Source organism: Ostrea edulis, chromosome 1 (assembly GCF_947568905.1).
Source record: "Ostrea edulis chromosome 1, xbOstEdul1.1, whole genome shotgun sequence".
NCBI classification, from domain to species: domain Eukaryota; kingdom Metazoa; phylum Mollusca; class Bivalvia; order Ostreida; family Ostreidae; genus Ostrea; species Ostrea edulis.
The window spans coordinates 93265426-93293411 of NC_079164.1; the positions used below are offsets into that span (position 1 = coordinate 93265426).

Sequence of the window (27986 nt, forward strand, 5' to 3'; positions counted from 1 at the left end):
ATGTTTTTCTACAATTTACAGTGGATGAAAATGGAGTGTTTTATTGTGTTTTTCATGTTTACTTTCCTACTGGTACTTCAGCATAACAGTCATTATTTTTGTATCATATACAACAATGACATAGGTCACATCGATGTTGAATGGGTTTTTCTCCATCTTATTCCTTAATGCACAATGTTTATGTTCCTGCTCATAATTTCTCCTCCATATCACGCATTGCATTAATGGGAGGGGTGTGTAGTTGGGGCACTTTCAATTTGGGAAAGCTGGGGAGACATTTGTGTTTAACAAAAACAAATTATATTTGCATAATGTTTAACTGACAGCTAATACCTAAGTTGTTAAAAAAGTGAAAAAAGTGTCACTAGGGCTGACGATCGCTAACTGTGAAGCCTCGGCACGTGACTGACGATAGAGTGTAGATGGATCAATAGGCTTTATGGCTTCATTTGCTCATTTATAGTCACCGAATAAAACCTTCTGCCAATAAGAATATTAAGAGATTTTCTTCCAATGAAGAGTCCTTCTAAGAGTTGACGTTAAAGAAAAAGACAGTCATTTTAGCACCCTTCAACTTAATATCGCAATTTAAGGAAATAAGAATGCGTTAATTGAAACTCTGAATAGTGTAATGGGTTTAGAAAACCACATTTTCCTTCTTTTTTATTTCTTGGTTGTCGTTCTAAGATACATCAAGCTCAATATGCAATTTGGAATATTAAATTACACATCTAACGTCGGTTAATTATGAGGTTGCATGTAATTTGCCAACATAAATCAATTATGCATTACCAATGCCCCGGTCTGTTGCAGAAGCCGCAATCAAAGATTGACCGCACCAGCTTTTGGCATCTTTGTCAATTATTAGCGATAAATTTCATTAGTTTGGTATCAGGTAGGCTTCCCGTTAACGGGAATTTCCTTGCTCTCGATCGTTCCCAGACCCTCAATTTACTTTCATAGGAAACTTTTGCTTGATTAAGTGAATAGATGGATTACCATAGTGGAAGTAAATATGTGCGGGGCAGTGAGGTGAAATAAAGACATTTTTCCTTCACTCTGCGATGAAGTCTCAGAGTTCGTGATTTTGAATGTCTTGAAACTGTTGCTAGGAAGAGGGAAATTTCATGAATTCATATAAATTCAATGGTAAGAACGTTTTAATTCTATAAAAAACATTTGGTAATGAAACACTCATTCGTATTGCATTTTGAAGGAGGAGGTATATCTACTGTTAATACGGAGTAGCTACCCTCCTGGACATGACCATTATCTATGGCTTTTTTTTTGGTTGTTGGTGTAATTGCTTGGTTTGTTTATGGCTATAGTACTGACTATTTAGAATTGTAGATCGACATTCGTGGATTCTAAACCACAGAAATCCGTCGATCAAATGACCTGATGCAGCAACTAAAGGTCTGTTGAGAACTAAGACTGAATATATCTTATTCATTACGACCCTTGTCAATGTCCGTAAGATTACAGTCAATGTATTAACTAGCATGTTATACAGGGTGATTTCCAAACTAAAGTGATATCAATTGTCTAATTTAGTAAAACGTACGGAAATGTTTCAGAAATTCGAAAAGTGCTGTTTACATTTCTATTTCATACATGTAATGACATGCATTACTCTAGTGATCTGGCAATAAATAAACCAATCATATTAGCGCAATTCTATCAAATTATAACATTCTCCAAAAATCGACACTTCTGTTTCCTCATGACTATTAGTATTACATGGAAGTTTTTGGTCTCACGTAGATAAATACCAGGTGCGTCAAACTGATTATATCTAAAATGTTTAGATAAATACCCGGTGCGTCAAACTGATTATATCTAAAATGTTTAGATAAATACCCGGTGCGTCAAACTGATTATATCTAAAATGTTTAGATAAATACCCGGTACGTCAAACTGACTATATCTAAAATGTTAGACAATACCCGGTACGTCAAATTGATTATATATAAAATGTTTCTGATTGCTGTACGGTTATAGTACTAACATATAATGCCTGGTATTTGGTTTTAGTGCATATATATATGTAATGTGTCAATGTTTGGTTTTAGTGCATATATATATATGTAATGTGTCAGTGTTTGGTTTTAGTGCATATATATATATGTAATGTGTCAATGTTTGGTTTTAGTGCCCTGGTTATATATGTAATGTATCAGTGTTTGGTTTTAGTGCATATATATATGTAATGTATCAATGTTTGGTTTTAGTGCCCTGGTTATATGTAATGTGTCCATGTTTGGTTTTGATGGCCTCATTACCTAGTCCCATGGGAATCCAGGTTAGAATAGGTCCTCAGTACTCCCTTGCTTGTCGCATTTAGCGACTGAATGGGATGGGTCCTTCCGATGAGACCGCAAAAACCGAGGCCCCGCGTCACAGCAGGTGTGGCACGATAAAACCCCTCCCTGCTTAAAGGCCGTAAGCACCGAGAATAGGCCTAAATTTCGCAGCCCTTCACCGGAAATGGTGACGTCTTCATTTGAGTGAAAATTTCTCAATTAAGCGAGACGTTAAACAATATACATTCAACCAATCATTTATATGGTTCTAGTTATATGGTTCCATGTTTGTTTTGTTGTTTTTTTTTAATTTTTTTATTTTTACAAATCCGTTTCATGTGGACCCTGCCTATACAAATGTGTCATCACAAAATGAATCCAAACCCTTCTGTATAGAAATTAAAGAACATCATTCGATGCACAATGTTTTTGGATCAGGTCACTGCCGCGTTATGGAAGTTTTAAACAACATTAGCTGTTGATAGCGGCATGGACCAAAGATGTTATATTATGATATTACAAACCAAGCAAATCCTTTTTCACAATGTAAAGGCAAATGGCTATGCTAAATATGACTCTCTTCTGAAAGCCAACACATTTTAGAAATGAAAAACATATCCGGATTTAGTCATTTCCCGGGATGTCTACTAATAGGGCTCTATATTCCGACAGCTTTAACGCCGTGTCATAGATACTTATAGATATTGAATAAAGATCAAATTCAAAATTTATTAAGGTAGGTTGGTTGGTTATGTACTGTTTAACGTCCTTCTCGAGAATTTTTCACTCATATGGAGATGTTACCATTGCTGGTGATGGGGTGCAAACTTAAGGCCTATGTTAACATCGGTGCTTAAGGCCGTTGGGCAGGGAGGGATCTTTATCGTGTCACACCTGCTGTGACATGGGGCCTCGGTTTCAGTGGTCTCAATCGAAGGACCGCTCCATTTATTCGTTTCTTGCGACAAGCAAGGGGTATTGAAACCTTTTCTAACTCGGATCCCAAAGGAACCTGATTGGGAAGTACATACATGTACCATCGATGCCCCGCCCACAGGTTTGGTGGTCTTTCATAAGCTGCATAATTCTGATCCAATATCTCCTCCTCACTCCGTATGATCAAACAAAAGTATTAAGCTCTTTTTTTATCTCCAGATTTTCAGAAATGAAGAAATAAACCTCTTACAATACATTGTATGTCGTTTCTCTCTCAAGCTCTTTATTTTATACGTAAATCTTGGCGCCATTTCTTCCCCCAAACTTACCGTGATAATGTCACGACGTTATATACATAAATTGCAAAATTTTGAAAGTAAATGCGCTTGTTGAGGTACATATAATACTCTTTGGATTGATTGATTGAATATTGTTTTACGTCCCTCTCGAGAATATTTCACTCATATGGAGACGTCACCACTGCCGGTTAAGGGCTGCAAAATTTAGGCCTATGCTCGGCGCTTATGGTCATTGAGCAGGGAGAGATCTTTATCGTGCCACACCTGCTGTGACACGGGACCTCGGTTTTTGCGGTCTCATCCGAAGGACTGTCCCATTTAGTCGCCTCTTACGACAAGCAAGGGAGTACTGAGGATTTATTCTAAACCAGATCCCCACGGGTACTGTCCGAGGCATCACGAATTACCTCAATTTCTATAATGTTACTAATGGGACAAGATGTACATATATATTGAGTTGTGGTTTCTTTAAGAAATGACCTTTTTGTGTTGCGGTATATGGGATGATCAAACGATTGGAGCACGTAGTAATTCGCAAACATTAAGCATGAAAATAACGAACAACGATCAATCTCTTAACTCCTAGTATAAGGAATACAAAATAAGCGTTGGGAAAACACGGACCCCAGGATATACCAGAAGTAGGATCAGACAAACACGGACCTCAGGATATACCAGAGGTGGGATCAGACAAACACGGACCCCTGGACATACCAGAGGTGGGATCAGACAAACACGGACCCCTGGACATACCAGAGGTAGGATCAGACAAACACGGACCACAGGATATACCAGAGGTGTCGTAAGAGGCGATTAAATGGAGGGGGGGGGGGGTCTTTTGAATGAGACCGAAAAAAAAATCTGAGGCCCCATGCCACAGCAGGTGTGACACGAAAAGATCCCTTCCTGCTAATAGGTCGTATTAGTGCCGAGCATAAGCCTTAATTTTGCAGCCTTTCACCGACAATGGTGACGTCTCCATATGAATGAACAATTCCCGAGCGGGACGTTAGGCCAATTAAAATTAATTGATAGATTATCATCCCCCGCCCGCCCCTCAAAAAAGGGCCGTGCCCTGACTTTTTTTTATTTTCGCAAAAATTACGATTTCAAACATACTTGCTTCTCGGTGACTTGAGTCAATGATTAAAGTCACAGAATGTTGGTTTTATATCTTCTACCGAGGATTCTTTGAATGTTAACTTGATTAACACTTTGTGTGATGCCTTTTGTCATTAATTTTTTTTCACGGGAAATAAAAATTTAAAAATAAAATCCTTTCATCCGCCCCATATTTTTTTTGTGACCCTGGATTAAACAAATAATATACAATCAATCAATCAATTATATTATGACCTAGGCACCTGTGCAACAAATGTGAGGATATCAAATCATAAACCAACATAAAAAGTTCTCTTTCCTGTTTAGTCTTCGTTTATGTTGCAGGGTAAACTCCTTGGTCTAAAATATAAAAACCGAGCGTTTCATATTTTCAAACAGCATTTCAACACCGAGGAGATTATTCTGCATTATCTACAAAAACAAGAACTATGCTAATACGGTTAAGAGATATACAGCCAATCGTTTCCATGGACAGCTACGAATTAGGTCACTTCGTGACGTCATGGTTGCTTCCCGAATGGATTATATCTGATTTTTAGCTGACGACAAAGGTGAGATTGTAGGGTCTATATCTTAAAAGATATTTCAAGTACTGTATTTAGTTTGGTGTTGACGGATTATATCAATACAATGTAATTTTTTGATCTGCTCTGAATACACAGTCCAACAAGACTTCACACACATGGATGAGGGTCATTTTGTCTGTGCATCGCCATTTATTTTGTACAATAGAACACATATTAATCTCGGAACGTAGATTGTTTTGTTTAATGTCAAATATCCTTAAAGCGTTTATAAATATGTTTGTAACATACATTGATGAAAGGTGAAGATAACGAACATTGATCAATCTCATAAGCAATACAAAATAGATAGTTGGGCAAACACGGACCCCTTAATATATCAGAGATGGGATCAGGTGCCTAGGAGGAGTAAGCATCCCATGTCGATCGGTCACACCCGCTGTGGGCGCTATATCTTGATCAGGTGAATTGAGTTATCCATAGTCAGAATCAGTGTTATTAATCTTTATAAAATCAGTTATCGATTTTATTGTTGTATTAACAAAACACAAAGTGTAAAGGTAGTAGCTATAGGATCACGGAAAAGTCTTGAAATGAGTCTGCATTTAAGGAGACGGCGAAGTTTTGAGAACTTGTGCCTGATCCTTTTGTTTTTGATATCTTGACAATGAAATACTAGTATGTTCAATTTAACAGTTGTTTTAAGACAATGCACAACGTCTGATTAGGTCGAAGACATGAAACCGATATAGTGACAATAAGTATTACATTTTTAACCCGTAATTTTTTTTCTTGTGGAAGTTACGGTGCAAATAATTTATTAATTAATCGGTATATATTGCAGAGTAATGGACGCGGTATTTCTTTGATCTCTGCAATAATCGTGGTAGAATACTATTAGATGATAATATACCTACATATAGCTACACGCGCTCTAACAGCAGCACCGTCAACATTCGTAATAAGCAGAAGTTTCAGTCTATCAAATCTCATGTTAACGAGATGGCACTGTGAAATCGTGGGGTACGATGTGGAATCCAGGAAATACTATTGCGTTAGCGGCCATAAGTGTTATGAGTGTATTTTCGAGAAGTTTAAAATCTATTGTATCATTATACGTAATCAAATGTCTTCTATCGTAGTCTTTACATTGTCGGAAACCCACGGTCGGTGGCTCTTAAAAGAAGTGCGACTTACTGTGGGTTTCCGACGATGTAGTCTATAAAGCTTGTATTGATAAGATTGAATGACTTCGAAATTTAATAAAAAGTCTAAGGAAAGTTAGCTCTATCTGTATCGCCCCGTATCATGGAAAGGATATCACCTCGGTCATTGCGCTTGGTGATTACCCGTACCACTTACCCTGTGCAGATAAAACGTATTGTTAACCTCACCAAAAGTTAGTAATTGTATGTCTGCAACATCTACATTCAATATATGAATAGAGGAGAATACTACAATAAGAATAGTTTCATTTAATCATAAGATACTTCATTCAGTGCATATGGTGGATGAATACATGGAATTGGTAGCTCGCTTTGTTTTCGCTACGTTTGACCAGATTTGACCTCGATACAGATACATGTATATCAGTCATTGGTACATCATGCACTATTAGCATAGAATTTTTCACACTTGTTTTCACCCCCCCCCCCCTTGGATGGGACATTGCCGTACTTAAACTGATACCTTTTACAAGTTTTCGACACATCGCAATCTATAAATAAAATTCCACGTGTTACACGATGTTGGGTGTTAATTCTTCTTTGGCAGAATTTCGTTAATGAACATGGCAAATTGCACTCTACGGAACAATATAGTAAATAATTAATGCCACACAACTTTGTGTAGATACGTGTTGTCCATCACACACGCCACTCTTCGTTATTGTTTTTGTGGGGCAAACATTGAGAATAAGGATATATTTCTGTTTTCGAGAGGGCTTGATAATTCATCATCCCATTTCTATTCTAGCGATTTCCTACTGAAATAGTATTTCTTATTTTAAAAAAAATCAATAAATGAATTACAGCGAGCATGTAGGTTCTCTCTCTCTGTACACAGTCATCGCCGTCCGTCCACTGCTCGCCGGAAAAAAAATCTCAAACACTGTGTTACAGGTACCTGTAACGTTATTTGTACATATACATTTGTTTTGAGGTTGTAATTTTGGATATATGCACAGAAAATGCTGATGTCAATCATCATTCACTACAATGGATACATGGGTTTGAACTAGTACATGCATCCATTTCTGATGTCCAGAGAATGTAATATTTCTATAAGTCGGTTATTTTATCAATATCTATTTTAATTCATCAATACAATCATTCATTTGATAACTATGAACAGGAATTGAAGCCAGTTGTAAATAATTAAGAAAAACGTCTGTTTGTCTCGTTTGTCCTTTTATTCCCGAAAAACATAAAATTGTAACATGATAGGTTATAAATCTCCTCGCCCACTTCTAAGATTAATATTTAATGCCGGATTTGTAATTTCCTGGCTTGCTAATCATTGTTCGTTATCTGGCCTTACGCCTGTGTTAAATAATGCATAGCCGCAAAACAAAAAAATTCTGATGCTACAATACGATACCTCTTCCGTGCAGTGGCTGCTGTAAACTAAAATCATACAACCAGGGACGTTTGTACTTTTTCATTAACATAGGATCGAATCCTTCACTTAACACCAACAATTACGAACAGCTGACGAGAAGTCGACATATTCACATCGTTAGCATGCATTCTTTGAACAGGATGAGCAAAATTTAATTCTTTCATCCGAATTATCAATGTACATTCGCCGACATATTCATATTCAAGTATATTTTTTCAATGAGAAAAGTGTGTTCAACGTTTGGTACCCCCATCCCCTACATCAAGTTTATTGTCTGATTGCCTTGATTCTGGAAGATTTATCTTGAACTTTATGAGTAAACACAATAAATGTATTACTAGGATGACATACAAGACGAAATAACTGCAGGTGGTAAGGAAAGACCTCCATGAAAAACTACTGTGTGTTCATTAAATGGTGTCCTCTGTTGGCTCGGCTTGTTTCTATTATTATTGAACAGTCTTCCACTGTCTGTTTCTCTACCACATAATAAATTACTCCATTAAATCACTTGCTTTCTTTGTTCTCGTGCATTGTTTTGGTCAAGGTTTAGCAACTCTCTGGCAGACTCTGTAACTTGATGCTGTGTACTACATGCTCTCTGATATTTGACTGCCTTACTAATTGTCGTACACACCCTGTATGATAGTGGGTGCATGCAAGCATATGGAGCTTTATACAAACCTGTAACTTGCAGAAATGTCGATTTTAGCACCAACAGTTGAAGTTCTGTCCTTCACTGACCAGTCATGTCCCAAGGTTTAGGGAAGGATAGTGCATGGATACATAGACAAATGACCTTCACCGTTATCACAAAGTTTTGACCTTTCAGTTCACGAAATATGAAGTATCTGTTTTGTTAAGCTCAAAAGTTAATTTTCAAGGTAAATGTTGCGGAAAACGACTGGAGTACTGTTTATACATATATCTGTCCGTTAACTAAATGGGGTCATGTTCTACCATTTCCGGTCTATATACAAGGCCACAATAGAACTCCACTAGTACTGTACTCACAGAGACGCGATTTGGGATTTCTTTTGTGAACATTATACACCGATACCAAGTCGCAATTAATGTTGAAGCAAGATGTGTTTGCCTATGTCAGCAAATAAATTCTCTTATTTTTGTTATCAAAAGAAAGGTCTTGCCACAAGAAATACATATCTGAAATCCCAAGCGTTCAAAAGTTATGACCTAAGGTTAATTTTTTTGCGGACAGATCAAAACTATAGGCCCTCGAATCTACAATAACGGTGGTATAAAAATGATAATAAGTTGATTTTCCTGCAACTTAAGAAGTCAGGGTTACTCGCATATATCTGGCAATATATCATCTAGAGGGTATGGCCCCATGATATCCAAAATAAAATCGTAACGTTAACATCCATGTACTCAAGGACAGCATCATTTTGATTCCTCAGACACAGACTAACATCAATGTGCAGTGGCGGATCCAGAGGGGAAGGGGTTACCAAAAACGTAATAAATAACGCGTTTGAGGATGGACCCCTCCCCCTTTGAAAACCAAAATTAATGGTAGAATACCCCTTTTCAAAAACTCCTGGAGCCGCCCCTGATGTGCCTTCAAGATGATAGTAATGGAGTTTCCTATAAGTTAATTCCCGGTATATACATGTACATTTTATATCGCATCATCATATTCTACTCTCAAGATAACTTGTTATTGACTACGAATTAGCGGGTAATATTCTCCCTTATTTTCACTTCATTATAACGCTCTATTTATCAGTGTCTAAAATACAGGAAATATTACCAATTACCTCCTATCATCAGCAGCAATAGATAATGTAAACAACGGTCTTATACAAACAATATCGCATTGCCACTAATTAGTGGACAGTAAGAAGCACGTGCCGTGGATGCATGTTCATGATAGGGAGCGATTGATCGCCGTTTTTGCAAATCATTTTGAATATTATTTAATCTGAAACTTGCAAGACACACGGATGGAAATGACACAGATGAATGTACAAGATGTCAACTACAATACGTGATTAGAAATGTTCGTACACCCCCTCCCTCCCTCTCTCTTTCTCTCTCTCTCTTTCTCTCTCTCTCTCTGGACGATGAAACATGTCCTCACAATGTCTGGAAGAGAAGACATGGATATGTTATTGTGAAGACAAAATGTACTGTGTTATGAATAGCTATAGGGACACCTATAAAAGTTTATCTACTACTCTCTTTAGAATTGTGAAAAAAAAAAATGATTTTGAGAGAGAGTATTAGTGAGAGCATGTCCTCACACTCCTTGTACTCACTAATCTAATATTTTGTATCTACATCTTTCACATGCTGTAGATAACGTTTATGGGGACGTAATTGTGAGGACAGAATTTTGTCCTCATAGTGTACTTTTTGTCCTCACAACTTCTGTCAAATGGTTAAAAATTGTCCTCACTATACACGTTTTATCATCCCCCCCTCTCAGTCTCCCTCTCCTATCTATCTATCTATCTATCCATCTCTCTCTCTCTCTTTCTCTATTTATCTATTCAATGTTTTCGCCTTTGATATTTCTACAAATTTATTTCCTCATGAATGCTTTGCAGTGATAAATGATGCGCGTAAGGCTATATAGTAATATAGTACGCCTATTTATTCGGCTAGAAATTCCGATAGAAATAAAAAGTAGCATGTAAATGTAAGAAAATAAACTTTATTTTTCAAACTACATGTGGGTATAAATTGCAACGCTTCACATCGGCATATAGCTGGAGAACTGTAGCTCTCTGAAAAAATATTGGGACAGATCAAAGAGATACAGATCCACCCCCCTATAAAAACTTTCGATTTTACGGCGCAGGGAAAAAATGCGCACGGTCGAGGTCTTATATCGCTGCATTCTTGCATCACTGTCTCATAAATTTAATATAAAAGATTCTTAACATATTTTCCTACTATACTTGTGTCCAAACATACCTTCAAATATTCATTAAAGCTCCATACGACCCGAAAACTCGCAACTTTAAAGATTTTGTTTGTTGACATTGCCATATTAGGTAGCCAGTCACTTTGAACCCCGTTTCATTTCCATAGTCATACTCTTACTATCCCTACAAATATTTTAGTGAACTATTTTGGATGGAATCACCCCAATTCGGTTAAATGATAAGTATTCAAATAGGTTTGAATATTGAACTAAATTCACGGCGCTCATTTTACACTTCACTATTGAAATGGAGTGTTAGGGATCACACTCAGGGGCGGACCCAGGAATTGCGGTAACGGGAAGCTCCACTTTATGAGGCAGGGGGTCTGGGGGACCGCCTTGAGGCCCCCAGTTCGCCCCCGAAATCTCCTGGATTTTATAGGGCTTGAAATATGTCTCCTATTTAGTCATTTGTACTATTTTATATCATTTTTGATAAGGAGAAATTAATAAAATGACGCAAATTTTTAAGTTTTTGGAAAAAATTAAGTTCTCCCAATAAAGTAATTCAAGAAATCAAAAGAGTTTGCCATTTATATCTCCAGGAGTGGAAGAAATTATTGCTTCTTTTATCGTTTAGTATATTTTTCCGAACAAGACACCACGATTTACCTTAAATTTACCTTAAATCCGTCACTGACACTAGGCTTTTGTAGCATTTTCAATATTCAAGAGGTTATTTTACTTTTAGAAAAGTACATTATTTTTTAATTTCTATAAATCATTCGTGTTTATGATAAATGAATACTGAATGCATCACTCGTATCCAATATTATAAATAGAGTATATCACTCGTATCGAATATTATAAATAGAGTATATCACTCGTATCGAATATTAGAAATAGAATATATCACTCGTATCGAATATTATGAATAGAGTCCAAGAGCAAAAGGATTCAAATTAACTGGCTATTTAACAGGGCTACATCAACATACGAAATCATTTGAAGCTGTGAGTTTTCGGGTTGCATGGGGCTTTAATGAATATTTGAAGGTATGTTTGGACACAAGTATAATAGGTAAATATATGTTAAGAATTTTTTCAATATTAAATTTAAGAGACGACGATGCGAGAATACAACAATATAAGGCCTGAATCGTGCGCATTTTTTTTTCTGCGTCGTAAATCGAAGCTTTCTGATCTGTCCTGATATTTTTTTTTTAGAGATCTACAGTTCTGCAGTTAATCGGTATAATTTCGGCGAGGCGCTAGTGTTTAACGCGCTTATCAACTATGCCGGTGTGAATCGTCGCAGGTTTTTTGTTCAGAAATGGAACTTGTTTCTTTTAAAAATGTACATATCATATTGACATGGAACTCAATCATTCTTTTTCATTGTCTTATGTCTAAATTACCGATATGTTTCCTTTCAACATATATATGTTAGGGGACGTACATGTACATGTATCAGCTATGAGTGTTGTATTTTCTAAGCCAAGTACCGGCTATCAGTTCCGGGCACTATCATGGTGATGCGTGACCAAAAGCAAGAAATTAAGAGTCGGAATATCTAATGCACTAAATAAGCTGAACCCTAAATTGGTAGCTAGGATCTCCTAGGAAATCCAGTCGTGTCAAAAAGGGTATTATTGCCGTTCTCATCCAGTAACGTACGTGATGTTTGAGTATATATTTTTTGTTCCTTCTATAAGGTTTCTCATAGAACCCTGTCCATAATTGCTCGCATGGGTGTTCGTAGACAACGTAAAAGCTATCGATTTGCATTGTATTTATTAGCGCGCGCAGGTGATAATTCTTTTAAGCAACCATCTGCTTAAAAATCTCGATCAATTCCATGTTGTCATGATATTTGTTCACTTTCTCAAATTATTGAATGGCTGAGTTATACATGTCTATGTAAGTACATATGTACATTGCAATGTAAGCCCCATCTTCGTGATATTAGGAAATTCTTTTTTAATAGTAAAAAAAAAAAAAAAATAATCAAAGGCTTGAATTTGAGGTGTGTATTCCCCGTCCATGTAGCAGGTAGGGAACACTTGATGATATACTGTAGGACTCCGCTTTAGTGGGCTCGAGGTAAAATTGATTATTTAAGAAAGATGTAACGAGTCTGATCCGTCTTTGTATTTTGCAGGAACTAGGATAGTTTGTCAGGAGGCGTTAGTCGTCCATGCGCGTGTTTCCATCATATGTAATTAAATGTCAGCTGCTTCTGAAAGGTAAGTTGGAAATATTGTATGATCAAGTTAGAATGGATAAAGAAACCTACAAGCGTTATTATCATATTCAACAAAGAAATAATCTTTTGCTTTAAAAAAATGTACGCATTGTAGACTTTTTATGAAAAGTTAAATACACTAGAATTATTGGGGGGGGGGGGGGGATGAGTGTCCAAAAAGACATGCAATTTAATATGTATAATGAGGGCTATATTTGGGGCTCAAAACTGATACTCTTTTTTTTTAAATATATGATTTCTGAATTTCTTGTAAGCACATTGTGTGAAAGAGTCCCGAAGCAGCTCGAATGATATTCTCAATATGAACAAAATGCGCTACATGTACATTTAGAATTTTGACGTTCAACCGCCATATACGGTTTACTGACATAAAGTGGCTAATTTCCACGCAGTGTATTGCTTTCGGAACACCTTAAGCCCAAACTTAGACAAACTCTACATTTTTTTCTAGTGCACGTTAAGAGACTGATCAAGTTTGTCTAAAACTTTTTTCTTAAAGAAATTTGAGCAAAATTGAGAACTTGTATCACTTTTGATGTCATGATGAACATCAAACAACAGCAAGTTAATACAGTGATAACAGACAAATTCAAATAACAGCAAGTTAATACAGTGATTACAGACAAATTCAAATAACAGCAAGTTAATACAGTGATTACAGACAAATTCAACCTTTGATGGACATAGAATAGACTCAAAATTTACTGCTATTTCAAAGCCTTAAAACTTGAGAGTCTTAGGTTTGCTGTTCTATTATAGTCATTTAGAATGAATAAATGTTTGGTGTCTCTAGGGACAAATTGAAATATTTCCGTTATGTGTGACACATGGCAGTTGTTACATGTAGAATATGTGGCTGCGCTGGGTTTCGTGTTTCGTTTTCACAGGTATCACATTCTAAAGTATTGCCGCAGATACCTGCTCGTCTTCTCATTCACGGCTGTAAAATGTCACGAGTTAACATTAGATGCTTATGTAACCGTAGAAGGATTTGATACATATAAGGATTTTTATATAAAGTACAAGTTTCATCATTACAAAGTTGTCATAGCAACATTTTTGCTGCCACGTACGCATATCAAACAATGACATTTTGATGTAACCTAGCATTAATTTGGTATTTGATACGAGATCGGTGTAAGACAGACTGAAACTCGACGTTCATTGTATGAAAGTAATTGGCTCCAGTTATTCTGCGCCGTGTGAAGTTTGATGTAAGTGTTACATCTATTGGGTTGCGAAAAAAAGACTAATTAGGAGTCATTCACTCGACATCCGTTTTATAATTAGACGAGAGATTTGACCAGGATAGGGGAAAATCCAAGATAATTCCATTTGGCAGTCATAGATGATCATGCAATTATGCTTTTGGATTAGCAAACAGACTATTGCCAAGCTATTGCAAAATAAAAAAAATAATACAAGAACGAACGCATTTGGTATGAATTGGGGAATATGCTTGTATGAATCAGAATATTTATTTTGAGGGTAAGTCGCGTTTCAATTTTGTAGTAAAAATTTTGTGGAAAAAACAGAATATTGTCAATACGTCCTATTCGGGAAATATCCATTTCTGTTATCAACTGTATTAATGAAGGTCACACAATTCGGCCTATTTTAGACTTTCAACGCCATTCAGCATTGGGGTTTCTTTATCATTTCAATGCCTACCGTGATAACACATGTAGCTAACACTCATGGATGCCATCGCATTACATCCGAGTTCAATCGAATCACTTTGGTCCCTTTCCGTAACCAGGAAAAGGATCGAGCGCAAAGGTTACATCATATTGATGCAATTATTCACCGGACGTGCGCATTTGGATGAGGTTTAAAGTCTATAATCGAATCCCTGTATAATGTGTTGAAGCGGTCCACCGGTTTCGATCGCCGATGGTTAGATATGGCTCAGTTAGTAGAGCACCTGACTAGAGATTCGGGGGGCCCGGATTCGAATTCCGGTCTGGTCTGTTGCATGACTTGGTCACGGCACCAAATGTAATAGGAAGGGAGAAAATGCAACGGACCAGAATGGGATTCGAACATGGGCACCTGAATCTCTAGTCAAGTGCTCTACCAACTGAGCCATCTGGCCACCGGAGATCGAACCCGTCTGACCGCTACATTTTTACTTGTTAGATTGATTTTCACAGCAGATTCAGTTTTGATATCACTAACGTCTCATTCACTCTAATACATAAACGTATAAGAGGAAATTGATAGTGGTAGAATATTCTAGCTATGTATGATAATTATAGTAGCTGCATTTGTTTTAGCCCAGAAGCTCGTGTTTTGTCTGTGACACCATTGTTACGTTTGTGTACATAGCAACATACTCTGATATGACGCCTACGTAAGAGGTTTCAATCGTAACTACTCGGGTATTTCCGTAACCACAAATAAACCTCGTATGTAGGCGCCAGGGTCAGGGAAAAGGACGAGTGCGTGATCCGATTGACGAGGTTTATTAGCGGTTACAGAAATAACCGAGTAGTTACGATTGATCCTATGTGTTAGTTTCGTTCAGTCAGATGCTCGGCTGTTTCCGTAAATCGGCGAGGAGGAGAGAGTCTGGTAAAGTGGTTTTTTTTTTATGTTATAACAAGGCTTACAAAAATCCCGGTATTTAATTTGATTAGTTGATACAATATACCACAAAAATCACAGATGATAACACTATCGAAAAAATTTGTAACAGATTGAATCTACCGTTTAAGCTTTAAAGATTTACAACTAGAATGCTTAAAAACTGTTGTAAAAGGAAAGGATTTGTTTGCTGTTCTACCTACGGGATATGGTAAAACCGTTTTGTATTCAATTTTACCAAAACTACTTTGGGAGGCAAAAGAGAAAGTACAATTTCCAACTGACAACGATCGCAGTTTTTCTGTTGTTGTGGTGATTTCCCCTATAGTATCACTAATGAAGGATCAACTAATAAACATCAAATCTTTCGGAATTGTCTGTGTTTATGTAGTAAAGAATCGGGAGAATAAGAATTAAACTCGAACCAAAATTAAATTGACGCTCCCTTGCAGCAGCAGTTATTATCGTGATCCTTGAGTCTTTAGCTGCCAGACTGCGAAGACAGCCGAGTGTCTGATTGAATGAGACTAGAGGTGTATATTGAGAGTGCGAGACATCCAAAGAGTTTCGATTGGACCCCACCACGTGCGATATCTAGTGAAATATCGACCCCGATACGAAAGATAAAAAATAAGCGATAGCTTTCCTTGAGTAAAACTGTCGACACGCCTTTTGAGGGTGCCCCCATTGAAAACTAAACATAAATAGTATACCCCCTCCCTCTCAGAACTGTCTTGAATCCGCCTTTGATGTATCACTACCGGGTAAGTGTACATGTATTGCAACATTAGTGTTGTGTTCTAACTTCAAACGATTTTTGATGGATAGAGTTACTATAGAAATAAAGATCTTTTTATAGATAAGTGGATCAAACATATTTTTGTTTTACACAGGATACACTGTGCGTGTCTGTAAACACGGTCTAGAGTGCGACGAATGCGCGCGCATTTCATAGGACTTGTAAACCACATACGGAAGTGAGAACACCAAGATTTCCAAAAAAGGTGTCGGTAGCATTCGGCATTTCGACATAGATTATTGCTGAACAAGCACAAAGAAGAACTGAAAATCTTCTTTGTAAAAGCTTTTCGAGTCGACTCGCGTAGCAAGCTACTCCTCAGTATCACGTTCGTCCTGCGAATTCACCGCTTCATTATCACCCTAGCTATATGTAATACGCAACTGAATATATTTTTGACTGGCAGTGTATGTTTTGTGAAATAAAACCATTGCCATGCACATAAAAGTCTTAATAATATCAATTGAACGCACACATTGTTTGTGAAAGAATGTGAAAATATTTTAGAATCAGGCATCGACCTAGCAGGTCTGCGACTGAAAACAGTGGGAGAAAATGAGACTCGCATACTCTGCATGTCATAGAGTTATGTATAATATAATCAAATTTTAGCCAAACAATAATGGTGAAAGACTTATGAAGTCTATCAAAATGATAATATTTTTAATCGCGCTTAAATATAAGGAGGGTGGAGGTTAAAACTCGGGTTAGATGAATAGGGACTTTGATATGTTGCATTTAACTCTCCGTAAATATAAATGATATGGAGATTCTTGAACTAATATTCTAACAGAAATCTGATGAAAATATATCTGAAATGAATTAACGAATTTCTATATTTGCTTTGCTTAAAAGAAATAAACAACGAACAAGTTAACATCATTTACATATGCACGTGGTACATGTATATTTTTGCGGGAATACGTCATATAAACAGAACGAAGGAAGAGACGATCAAGACATTTGAAGACTTCAAGAGAATATTTTGTGTCGGTATCTGCTACAAAATGTGTCCGGGCTGTTATTATATTGTCTTTTGCGGTAGGCTTTTGATATTTGACATACATGTACAGATAAATGATCATCTCGTGTAGATGTGCTGGGTACCGTGGATACTTTAGATCTTGAACTTTTATGTTCACACAATGTTTGAAGCTTTTATGGGTAAATTCCTCTAGCCGATGTGTCGTGTTTCTAGTTTGTGACGTTGAAATCCCATAGATATCTAGTTAAGCATAATTCGTATGTTTACCATATTTTAAAGATTCAGAATTAAAGCTTAAGACGGTGCTATATACACCCCCACCCCTTGTTGGAAATCGCGGACGAATCGACTTTGAAGCACTGGAGGCCTTCGATTTTCTCCGAAGCCGTCAACTTTGATGATAGCCGAGTCACATTTAACTGTCTCAAATACATCTTTGCGTCAGTTTTTGAAATTTAGTTGAAACAATATTTATTCTTAAATAATTCGATAATAATGTATACAAACAATGTCTTATACATGAAATAGATTGAGAAACAAGCCAAAAGACTTATATTAATCTCGCTCTAAATATCTTACAAGTAAGAGGTGAATGAAAATTCTAAGTAAAATAAGTCGTATACTAATTATTGCAATACATGCAAAAAGAAATAGGAATAAGAGAGAAAAGCTGGAATTGAGTATTGGAAGAAAAATAACACACGTTTATATGTATGATAAGTGTCGATACAGATCAAATGAATATAAACTATAGACAAAGTTGAAATAACAAATTGTAGAGTTATGCCATATAAACAATAAGTAATAAACACAGGTTTTCCACTTTTTACAACCTTTTATTTATTTATTTTTTAGATTTGTTGCCATGGTTTATCCAAATAATATACAATGTACTACATGTATCATATTACTAATTAACATCCAATTATTTTTTTCAAAATAAATCTAGCTGCCTTGATTTAAATTCCAATTATATAAGAATCAACAAAAATAAAATTCCAAAAATATGAATTAGAATATTTTCCAAACAAGCGTTTTCTCCATGTTTGAGCCAAGAATCTACTCAGACTTTCTTAAATGAGAACTCCTTAGATTTCATAAATAAGTAAGAACTTCCTAGAGTTCATATTTATGACATGGATTCGTGATTATACTAGAATTCTTTATATCCACCATATTAATTGAATGTTCTATGGTTACATGGGCGGGTATTGCTACGCTTCAATTCACACCAGTGTTTACGATTTAGCGGTGGGGATCGATCAATCTAATTAAAAATAAGCTGTTTTGAATCCGCTACCGCTTCTCGAGAGAAATTGGTCAAACATTCCAAAAGTTTTCAGTGATTTAGGAGAAACAGTAATAATCTAGTACAAAAATGTAGGAACATGATCAAGACACAGCAGAAATCGCAAGGTTGTAAAAGAGTACTTCAAACCATACAAATGTACAAATTTGTAATCACTTAATAAACTGGAACAACTTTAAACTACCTTCGTAGACCCTCATCTCTGCTCGGCGCGGGTTCGTATAAAAACTGGGCGCCACCATATAACTGAAAATTTTTTGAGTGTGGCGGAAAACATCAATCAATCGTAGAAAAAAATTATGACAGTGCCGAAGAACACCAACCAAACACCCCTATTTTACAGGTATTGGTGTTTATACATAGGTCAAATAAGGAAATCCAATAGACATCCATTATCGGTACCCCTATAAACCTGACAAGTAAGAATGTACAATGTATGTGACTAGCCAATAAGAATATCAATAACATCATGTGCTAAAGTGGTGTCATCACCCATAAGTTCAAAAGATCATATAGGTCATGACCTTTGAACGATGCCACTAACCCGGTACTGGACTTGGGTATAGCTTATATTTCAATATCAAGAATGGATTGTTCAAAGAATTTCTGCAATATGATAATCTTTTCTAATTAACACTTTTTTTTTTACTCATTTTAAAAATTAATTATGAATTCAAATATAAGCACCGATTTCACTCTTGGAAGTTTCCACAATACATGTATTTTCAATTCATAATTGACAAATCCCTGAAACTTTTGAATGGCTGTAAGGTTATACTTGCATGTATAGCAACGACCCATTTCTTTCTGTTGAATCATACATTTTACGCCGAATCAGGACCCCCCCCCCCTCTCTCTCTCTCTGATCTGTTCACTCAATGAATATGTACCTATAATGAGACAGTAATTAATGATATGACCTAAGAAACAACAATCTGGAAAACTTTAGTAGGTTGTCGATCGTATATTCCTTTTTATATGTATGTTTGTGTGAAATTTACTATACATTTTGGATTGTGAATGTAATATACATGTATCCACTCACAGATGTACATGTATATTTACATGTACATACATTATCAGATTCCTGATTTCTAAAAACTACAAACATTATACCGAATAGACAAACTCTTGTACTTTTATACTTCCCCTGATTGAAGATAGCTGATCGACACGGACTAAGGTTGTCGCAATCTGCATAATGGAGTGACAACGTGTTTGATGTGAGAATACAATGGAGTTTATGTCTCTTTTTCGCGGATTTGTTGTGTATATTACTATTTGCACTAAGCTGAACTAGATTGTTCCAAAGCCTCATATTTATTTTCTCATTGACACCTGTGACCTAGTTAGTTTTGGACCTTATGTTATTTTAGTAGAAAGGTGACGTAATGGTTGCATCACTGTCTTTCAAGATTGTACTAGAAAATTCATTCCTATTATGAATACAGTGAAATTCTTATGATTATAAAAAAAAGCTCTGGTTAGACACTTTTTATGCATTTTCGATTTTATTATACTGGGAACTAAGATTTTGGAATTGGGCCTACTATATTTTTGTGTGTGTAGATTCTGTTCGGATTTATTGTTCAACTACTGTAAGCTAGTATTTTGCTATTGTTACAATTTTCTTTCAATTATTAATTGTAAATAAATATCATTAATTGTTTATTTGTCTTTTGTTAGTAAATTCTGCTGCGCTATATTAAGGGTTTGTTCTGACCCCTAACAGGTTAATCAGAATAAAGAGAATAATATATTCTTCCTAGCTTGACTCGTTGAGTGCACATCTCGGGGCTGGTACACTTGCCTCGGGTAAATAACTGTGTGCGTTTGATGCGTTTTGTTGATGAGCATGTCATGCACATTTTTATGCATCTGTATTTTGCATTCTGTCAGTAAATAATTGGTAAACGATCTCCCCATGTTTTTATATATTATTACCATGATTAATGCAAAATTTGAATACGCATGTAAGCATGAAAGAAACTCTTTCTCATCGTATTTTTGTCTAATTCATCTAAACGCTAAATATATATGACTAGTTTAAGAGGTGATATTTTTAATTTTGTGCAACAAATGATGGGTTACATGTAAAACGTGATTTCCTTTGTTTCTTATTCCCTAATTATTATGTGCATTTACATTGCTATCGAAGTTGTGCACCGGTCAAGTCAAACTAGAACTATTAATCAGCTATAACGATACGTGTATATACGAGTGGACTAAAACTTGCTATCTGAAAGAAACCAGGCGGAGAAATGTGTACGTATTTAAGAATTCATGTCAGCTTTAAACATCATTATGTTTGTGAGGTAAGATCACTTTCATTCCTGTCTAATTGCAGGAATTATACGATAAATGAGACCAAAGTATTGATTCACCGGAATCCTAAAATGGGGTTATTGCTTTATTAGTTCCAGGCCTCTTCGCTTTTCGCCAGTGTGCAGCATAATAAAGGTATAACAATGCTACATGTACAAAGAAAAGGGGGAGTTTTGGGTCGATATCATTAGCATACCGGTTATAACAACAGCATGGAAGACATGGGGTAGATAGAATATCTATCAGAGCAGAAAATTATTAAATGCAAACTTCATTTCTTCAAATTCCCTGGTAATTACTCCAGTTAATATTGTGGCAAGAAATAGAAAGACCAATTTAATCCGAACCTAGCTGTCAAGTGCAAAGTGTCGTCAGGCGAAGGGAATGAAATGAGTTTTCATTGTCAGAATAGCTGTCTCGCCATGTTATCACAGCTCCTGATAAGCATATCTAATGCAGACGAATATCCCAAGTATCTTCCAAGTGATGCCTTAATTGCTCGAAAGAATACATTGTGTATGATTTTTGTAACCATGGATTCACATTCTTGTTGACTTGTTACATTTCATCGTCTTGTCGTCTGACCGGAATGCGACATATTCCTCCGGCTACTGTTGTATATAATTTATAGCTAAGTTTCTATTGTAGTATGTAATTCATTTGTGTCATTAACACCAGGTTTGATTATCAGACTTTAGCTATGTTTCAATTGGCTTGAACAGTTAAAAGTGTAATGAAAATGTTGAATGAGGAAAACATCAGTGCATCAAGCCATGTGGAAAATATAATATACACACATACATGTATATGGTATTTCTTAATCATATGCTTAGAATGACAGTGTACAAGAGTTTACTTTGTTCGCCTGAACTAAAAAGTGTAGAAGTTGATGATTTTGAAATTCATCTCCTATTAAGGTCCTTGTTTGTCCAACTCTCTGTTTTGTATTGCTTATAGGAGTTATTGATCACTGTTTGTCATCTTCACCTTTATAGGAGTTATGAGATTGATCACTGTTCGTTATCTTTACCTTTATAGGAGTTATGAGATTGATCACTGTTCGTTATCTTCACCTTTATAGGAGTTATGAGATTGATCACTGTTCGTTATCTTCACCTTTATACCGAGCGAAGCTCGGACGGGCCGAAGGCCCGTCCGCGAAGCAAGGCTCTAAAGGTAACACGTATGTAAAAGAAAAAAGTCAAAATCAGCAAAAGAAAAAGAGACAATCTCTGTATACGTTCACTGAAATTTTCGTGATCCATATGGGCGCCGCCATTTATTTTTTCATTACCTGCTTCAACAGTTATTCGTGTTTTATTTTGAATGCCAATAATAGAAGACTCTGACGTGCAATTCGTAATTCAAACACTCAGTTTAAAGTGAATAGTATAATTATCAATGTAACAGGTTTTAGCAAATAATTACATATAAAACCGTAATACGACTAAATAGATGAACGAGTTCATGAGTTTCTTTAAATAAGAATATACGATAAAATTACGGTTACATTTTTACCATTTTGAATTTATTGGTTAATTTTATTAAGTTTTATAACGGCCTTTTTCATTGCATACGGAATGTATTATTGTTGTTTGTAATTGTTTGCTTTGGCAAAGAGAAAAAAGTCGAGGCAAAATGTGACGTCACAATGCACAGTTTACGTCGCCTTGCGTTTTATTTCCCGCGTTCAATGAATAGGCGGGTCCTGTAAAACTGTTGTCCCCATATAAACCCCTTTGATATTGAGATGTTACTGGGTTTTTAGCGCAAGGAAAATTTCATTAAAAATATATATTTTTAAATGAATCATAACCTACCATACTTAACGGAATTATGATTACCACTTGGGACACTCCAATGACCATTACATGGTTCGCTCGGTCCAACGGTCACACCGTATACATATTAGGAGTTATGAGATTGATCACTGTTCGTTATCTTCACCTTTATAGGAATTATGAGATTGAACCCTGTTCGTCATTTTCACCTTTTTAGGAGTTAAAAGATTGATCCCTGTTCGCTATCTTCACCTTTATACCGAGCGAAGCTCGGACGGGCCGAAGGCCCGTCCGCGAAGCAAGGCTCTAAAGGTAACACGTATGTAAAAGAAAAAAGTCAAATTCAGCCAAAGAAAAAGAGATAATCTCTATATACGTTCACTGAAATTTTCGTGATCCATATGGGCGCCGCCATTTATTTTTTCATTACCTGCTTCAACAGTTATTCGTAATTTATTTTGAATGCCAATAATAGAAGACTCCGACGTGCAATTCGTAATTTAAACACTCAGTTTGTTCAAAGTAAATAGTATAATTATCATTATAACAGGTTTTAGCAAATAATTACATATAAAACCGTAATACGACTAAATAGATGAACGAGTTCATGAGTTTCTTTGAATAAGAATATACGAAAAATTACGGTTACTTTTTTACCATTTTGAATTTATTGGTTAATTTTGTTTAGTTTTATAACGGCCTTTTTCATTGCATACGGAATGTATTATTGTTGTAAAAATAATTGTTTGCTTTGAAAAAGAGAAAAAAGTCGAGGCTAAATGTGACGTCACAATGCACAATTTACGTCGCCTTGCGTTTTATTTCCCGCGCTCAATGGATAGGCGGATCCTGTAAAACTGTTCTCCCCATATAAACCCCTTTAATATTGAGATCTTACTGGGTTATCAACGCAAGGAAAATTTCATTAAAAATATATATTTTTAAATGAATCATAATCTACCGTACTTAACGGAATTATGATTACCACTTGGGACACTCCAATGACCATTACATGCTTCGCTCGGTCCAACGGTCACACCGTATACATATTAGTAGTTATGAGATAGATCATTGTTCGTTATCCTCTCCTTTATGGGAGCTATGAGATTGACCACTGTTCATTATTCTCTCCTTTATAGGAGCTATGAGATTGATCCCTGTTTGTTTTCTTCACCTTTCAGTAAGAAATCTTGCCAGTTTGTTATCTTTCTCTCACTAGCCAGGGTTAGGGTTAAAGATCAAACTGAGGGTTTTCAATATTTGTCAAAAACAGGCGTTCGGTCAATTAGTTTGTAAATACATCATCAAAATCTATGTATATGACAAGCTATGATATGTAGATAGTTTCTAATACGAAAGATACATGTATGAATACTTCCAGGCTCCACATAAAATGAAGACTGGATAGTGACATCAGGATTATCATATTTGTCTATTGGACTTTATTTCAAAACTTAACACCAAACCTAAATGTTTGGTTTTCTAAATTACAGTACGAAATGGTTGATTTGGATAAAAGAAAGTCTACGAAATCATTTTAAAATTCATGTTCACCGTATAACAGAAATGGAATCACTTTGTGCAATTTTCCCTAACGTACCCCATCTTTATTATTAAATCTTCCCTAACATACCCCATCTTCATCAATAAATGCTCCCTAAACATACACCCATCTTCATAATTAAATATTCCCTAACATACCCCATCTTCATCAATAAATGCTCCCTAAACATACACCCATCTTCATAATTAAATATTCCCTAACATACCCCATCTTCATCAATAAATGCTCCCTAAACATACACCCATCTTCATAATTAAATATTCCCTAACATACACACATCTTCATCAATAAATCCTCCCTAAACATACACCCATCTTCATCTTCATCAATAAATCCTCCCTAATCATACACCAATTTTCATAATTAAATATTCCCAAAACATACACCCATTTTTAGGCCCCCTTCAAATTGCTTGATTGACACCAAACTTGGTACACTGGTACAGCATAAGGAGTAGATGATCCCTATTGATTTTTAGGTCACATGGTCAATTCACTCTTGACATAGGAAGATATTGTCTGCTCAATATTTTGAATTGATGATACTACTATCAATTAAATGATGTGTGTGTATAACCCTTTTCAATTTTGCACCATGGGGGCATATGTGTTTTACAAACATCTCTTGTCATCATTAAAGTTGAAGTTCACTATTTTTCAGAGCTCCATGATGGTGCTTGGATTAGGCATCGTATGGATAACATATCAAATCATCGCTGTGGAAGGGACGTGCCTCTTTCCAGGCCACCTGAAAAATAACGAATGGCATTACAAGATATTGTCGGAACATGGTGCGCGACATACTCTGCAGTTCAGTGGAAATGGTTTAATAGTGAAGGACGTCGTTACGTCTGGTGCCTCCTACGACCTCTACTGTGTAGAAAGGCGTAGGGAACATGCCTTTTTATTCGAGTCCAACTCCGGATCGCCAAAAAAATACAAATGCATCGAATTCTTGGAAAGAGGCAAGTCCATTCTACAGATGAGAGAGTCCTCTTTCTCGGAAAGTTTTAATGTATGCGAGGATGGAAAATTAGTTTTGGACGAGTGGTTACTGGTGTCGCATAAAGAGATGGTAAAAGAGATTGGTAGATGTCCCTTCAGTGGAGGTTTTAATTTAAAGATGAGAGATTCGAAAGGAAATGCACATGGCTGTAATTACATGGAACTTCCAATGAGAATGGAGAGTGAATGCATTGCTGGGGAGGGCATGACGTTTGACTTCCGGAGAAGTGAATGCACATACTTTGTACCGATGAACATCTACCAAAAGACATTTTGTGTGACGAACTGGAACACAATCAGTTTTATATTCGTGGTTTTAAAAGCCGTCAATGGAGATGGGATCTGGATTATGAGGGTGCCTAAGCGTGGTTTAAATTATTATAACAATCAGATAGTCGTAGAATTGTTCACAGATTTGATTGCCAGTGAATCGAATACAAATGATAACATAGATAAATTTTATTCCCTTACTTTAGAAAAGGAAGTACAACGAAAATTTTGTGCAGATGAGTACAAATCCTGTGAGAAAAGGCCGTGCTCACCCATAGATATGCGCCAATGTCCCAAATCCTGCGGCTCGTGTGATCCTAACACCGTCCTTCCAATCTGTGCGTTCCCTCGCAGATTCATGGGGGAATGGTATTCACAAGATAACGCCGGCACAAAAAGAATAAATATAAGTGAATCTACTTTCTTTATTGAGAACGTTGGAGAGTTTTCTTGTGTGCAATTCAATGACTCTCCTTCGCGGTCCACCAGAATGTTTACAACTGAATCTGTGTATTACAATGGTTGCAGGCCGAGGTATACTTGCGTATCATTTAAGCGACTGGGCAAGTCTGTACTAGGCTACAGCATCAGTCAGAGTTTTGTCTGGCCAATCACTCTGGACAATCCCGGAGAGTCTATTTGCGCGGAATCACGCTTTGGACCTGATGAGGAGCCGGTGACAGACCTGTACCATCCCTATGCTAATTCCTACAAACCAATACTGTCTGTGTCGAGGACATTCATGTCCACACCGTGTGATCTACCTTCATTGTTTATATTCACAGCACATTTTGACAACAATAAAAGTTGTGCGGGAGAGTTTTATCAAGATTGTTCAAACCCCAGTATATTCCGTCTGGATTACCACAACTGTAGATACGCTTCAGTGACGTCATACACCTATTACTGCGCAGCGACATTTAGAGAAAATTACTGGGAAAAACTAGTGATTTTACAAAGTGCTACAGAAGTCAAAGAGTCAAAGTGCTTGTCCTTTTCTACAGTGTACCCAGATCGTGCTTTTCTTCTCCCCACTAGTAACTGTGACGTGTATGCTTGGCAGTACGTTGACTCGAACATTCGTAAATCATTGATTGTATTCACTTTGCGTTCTGCCGGTGATAAATGCAAAGATATCCCCACAACGACGACGATCAGTACTAGACCGACCACGCTGTCTAGTACTGAGGTAGTGCCAACCTCCAGACTAACAGAGGGTCCCCACAGTGAAAAACAGAGACTAAATATTTCTGTAGAGTCGGCAGTACAAAGTGATTCTAATGGGAATAACGACGAATATCGCGAATTTATAAAATCGACAATATCGCCAATTCAGATTAATAAAGCGAAAAGTAAGGATCACACTCTCAAAACAGTGGAAGAACGCATGCGTGAAACTAATCAGGCCAAAACATGCCGTTACTCTGTTGTCAATGTCATTTTGATTTTTTCAGTGTTACATACATTTATCAGTGTTATATACATTTAGATAGATAAGTAGGTTCAAATTTATACTATCTATCTATCTATCTATCTATCTATCTATCTGTCTGTCTGTCTGCTTTTTATCTCTCTGTCTGTAAAGTGCTATACATTCAATTTGCTATGGTTTTTCATTAACACTTCAACTCCTTGTCCAGAAATCGTTGTCTTTGGTATTTCATTAATATAATCAGGTTTTATGTCATTCTGATAAAAGAAATACTTATATCCTTCCTTTCACACAGATTTCGGTACGTAACAACTCTATTTTGGGTTTAATTTCCGCTATTACTAGTATAACAATTCTAGAACAGCATATTTAGTTCACGATTTTGTTATAAAATACAATGAATTTTCTTAAAGGGTATTGCCTTACAGTTTTCTATCATATCAAAAACAGAGATGATTTTTGTGATGTAATGATCTATTCATCTGAAGATAAAAAAAACAAAACCCCTTCATTATGTACATTAATCAGTATCGATTGTCATTCGTGATGCCAGTGGAAATTAAATTTTTCAAAGTATTTAGTAGTGCTTAGATCAAGTTACCCGGCGTGTCGCGATCTTGATGGGCGACAATGTATTCACCACCGAACAGCTGACAATAGGAAAATTTAATTAGCGTTTATAAATTAAATGTTCTATAAAGAAAACAATCCGGTTTCCGTATATACTGATTTTTTCTTTGATGGGGTGGTTAACAATCGATGATAAAATTATAGCACTAACGTTATCGTGCTGGGTATACTCTTATCACGCCATGTAGGGACGTGCAAGACAGCGAATTAATCACAAAAAAGGCAGTGATTTCTTTCATATATATTTTGATAATTGTTGAAATCATTTCATTTAGTTTGTCTATTATGAGATATTTTGTATAAATCATTGTAATAAACAATATGGAAACCATACGTTGGT

At 36.2% G+C, this 27986-nt stretch overlaps 1 protein-coding gene across 1 annotated transcript; it reads left to right on the forward strand.

Moving 5' to 3' along the window:
- Positions 1 to 777: 777 nt before the first annotated feature.
- LOC125673610 (uncharacterized) lies at positions 778 to 27979 on the forward strand. The gene is made up of 3 exons (XM_048910231.2): positions 778 to 1149; positions 12857 to 12941; positions 24971 to 27979. The coding sequence occupies exon 3, from the start codon at positions 24977 to 24979 to the stop codon at positions 27071 to 27073; it is 2097 nt and encodes a 698-aa protein (XP_048766188.2). The 5' UTR covers positions 778 to 1149; positions 12857 to 12941; positions 24971 to 24976; the 3' UTR covers positions 27074 to 27979.
- Positions 27980 to 27986: the final 7 nt, after the last annotated feature.

What these genes read in the sequence shown, in the direction of transcription:
- LOC125673610 (XM_048910231.2), top strand. Translation starts at nt 24,977, where the DNA reads ATGATGGTGCTTGGATTAGGCATCGTATGGATAACATATCAAATCATC.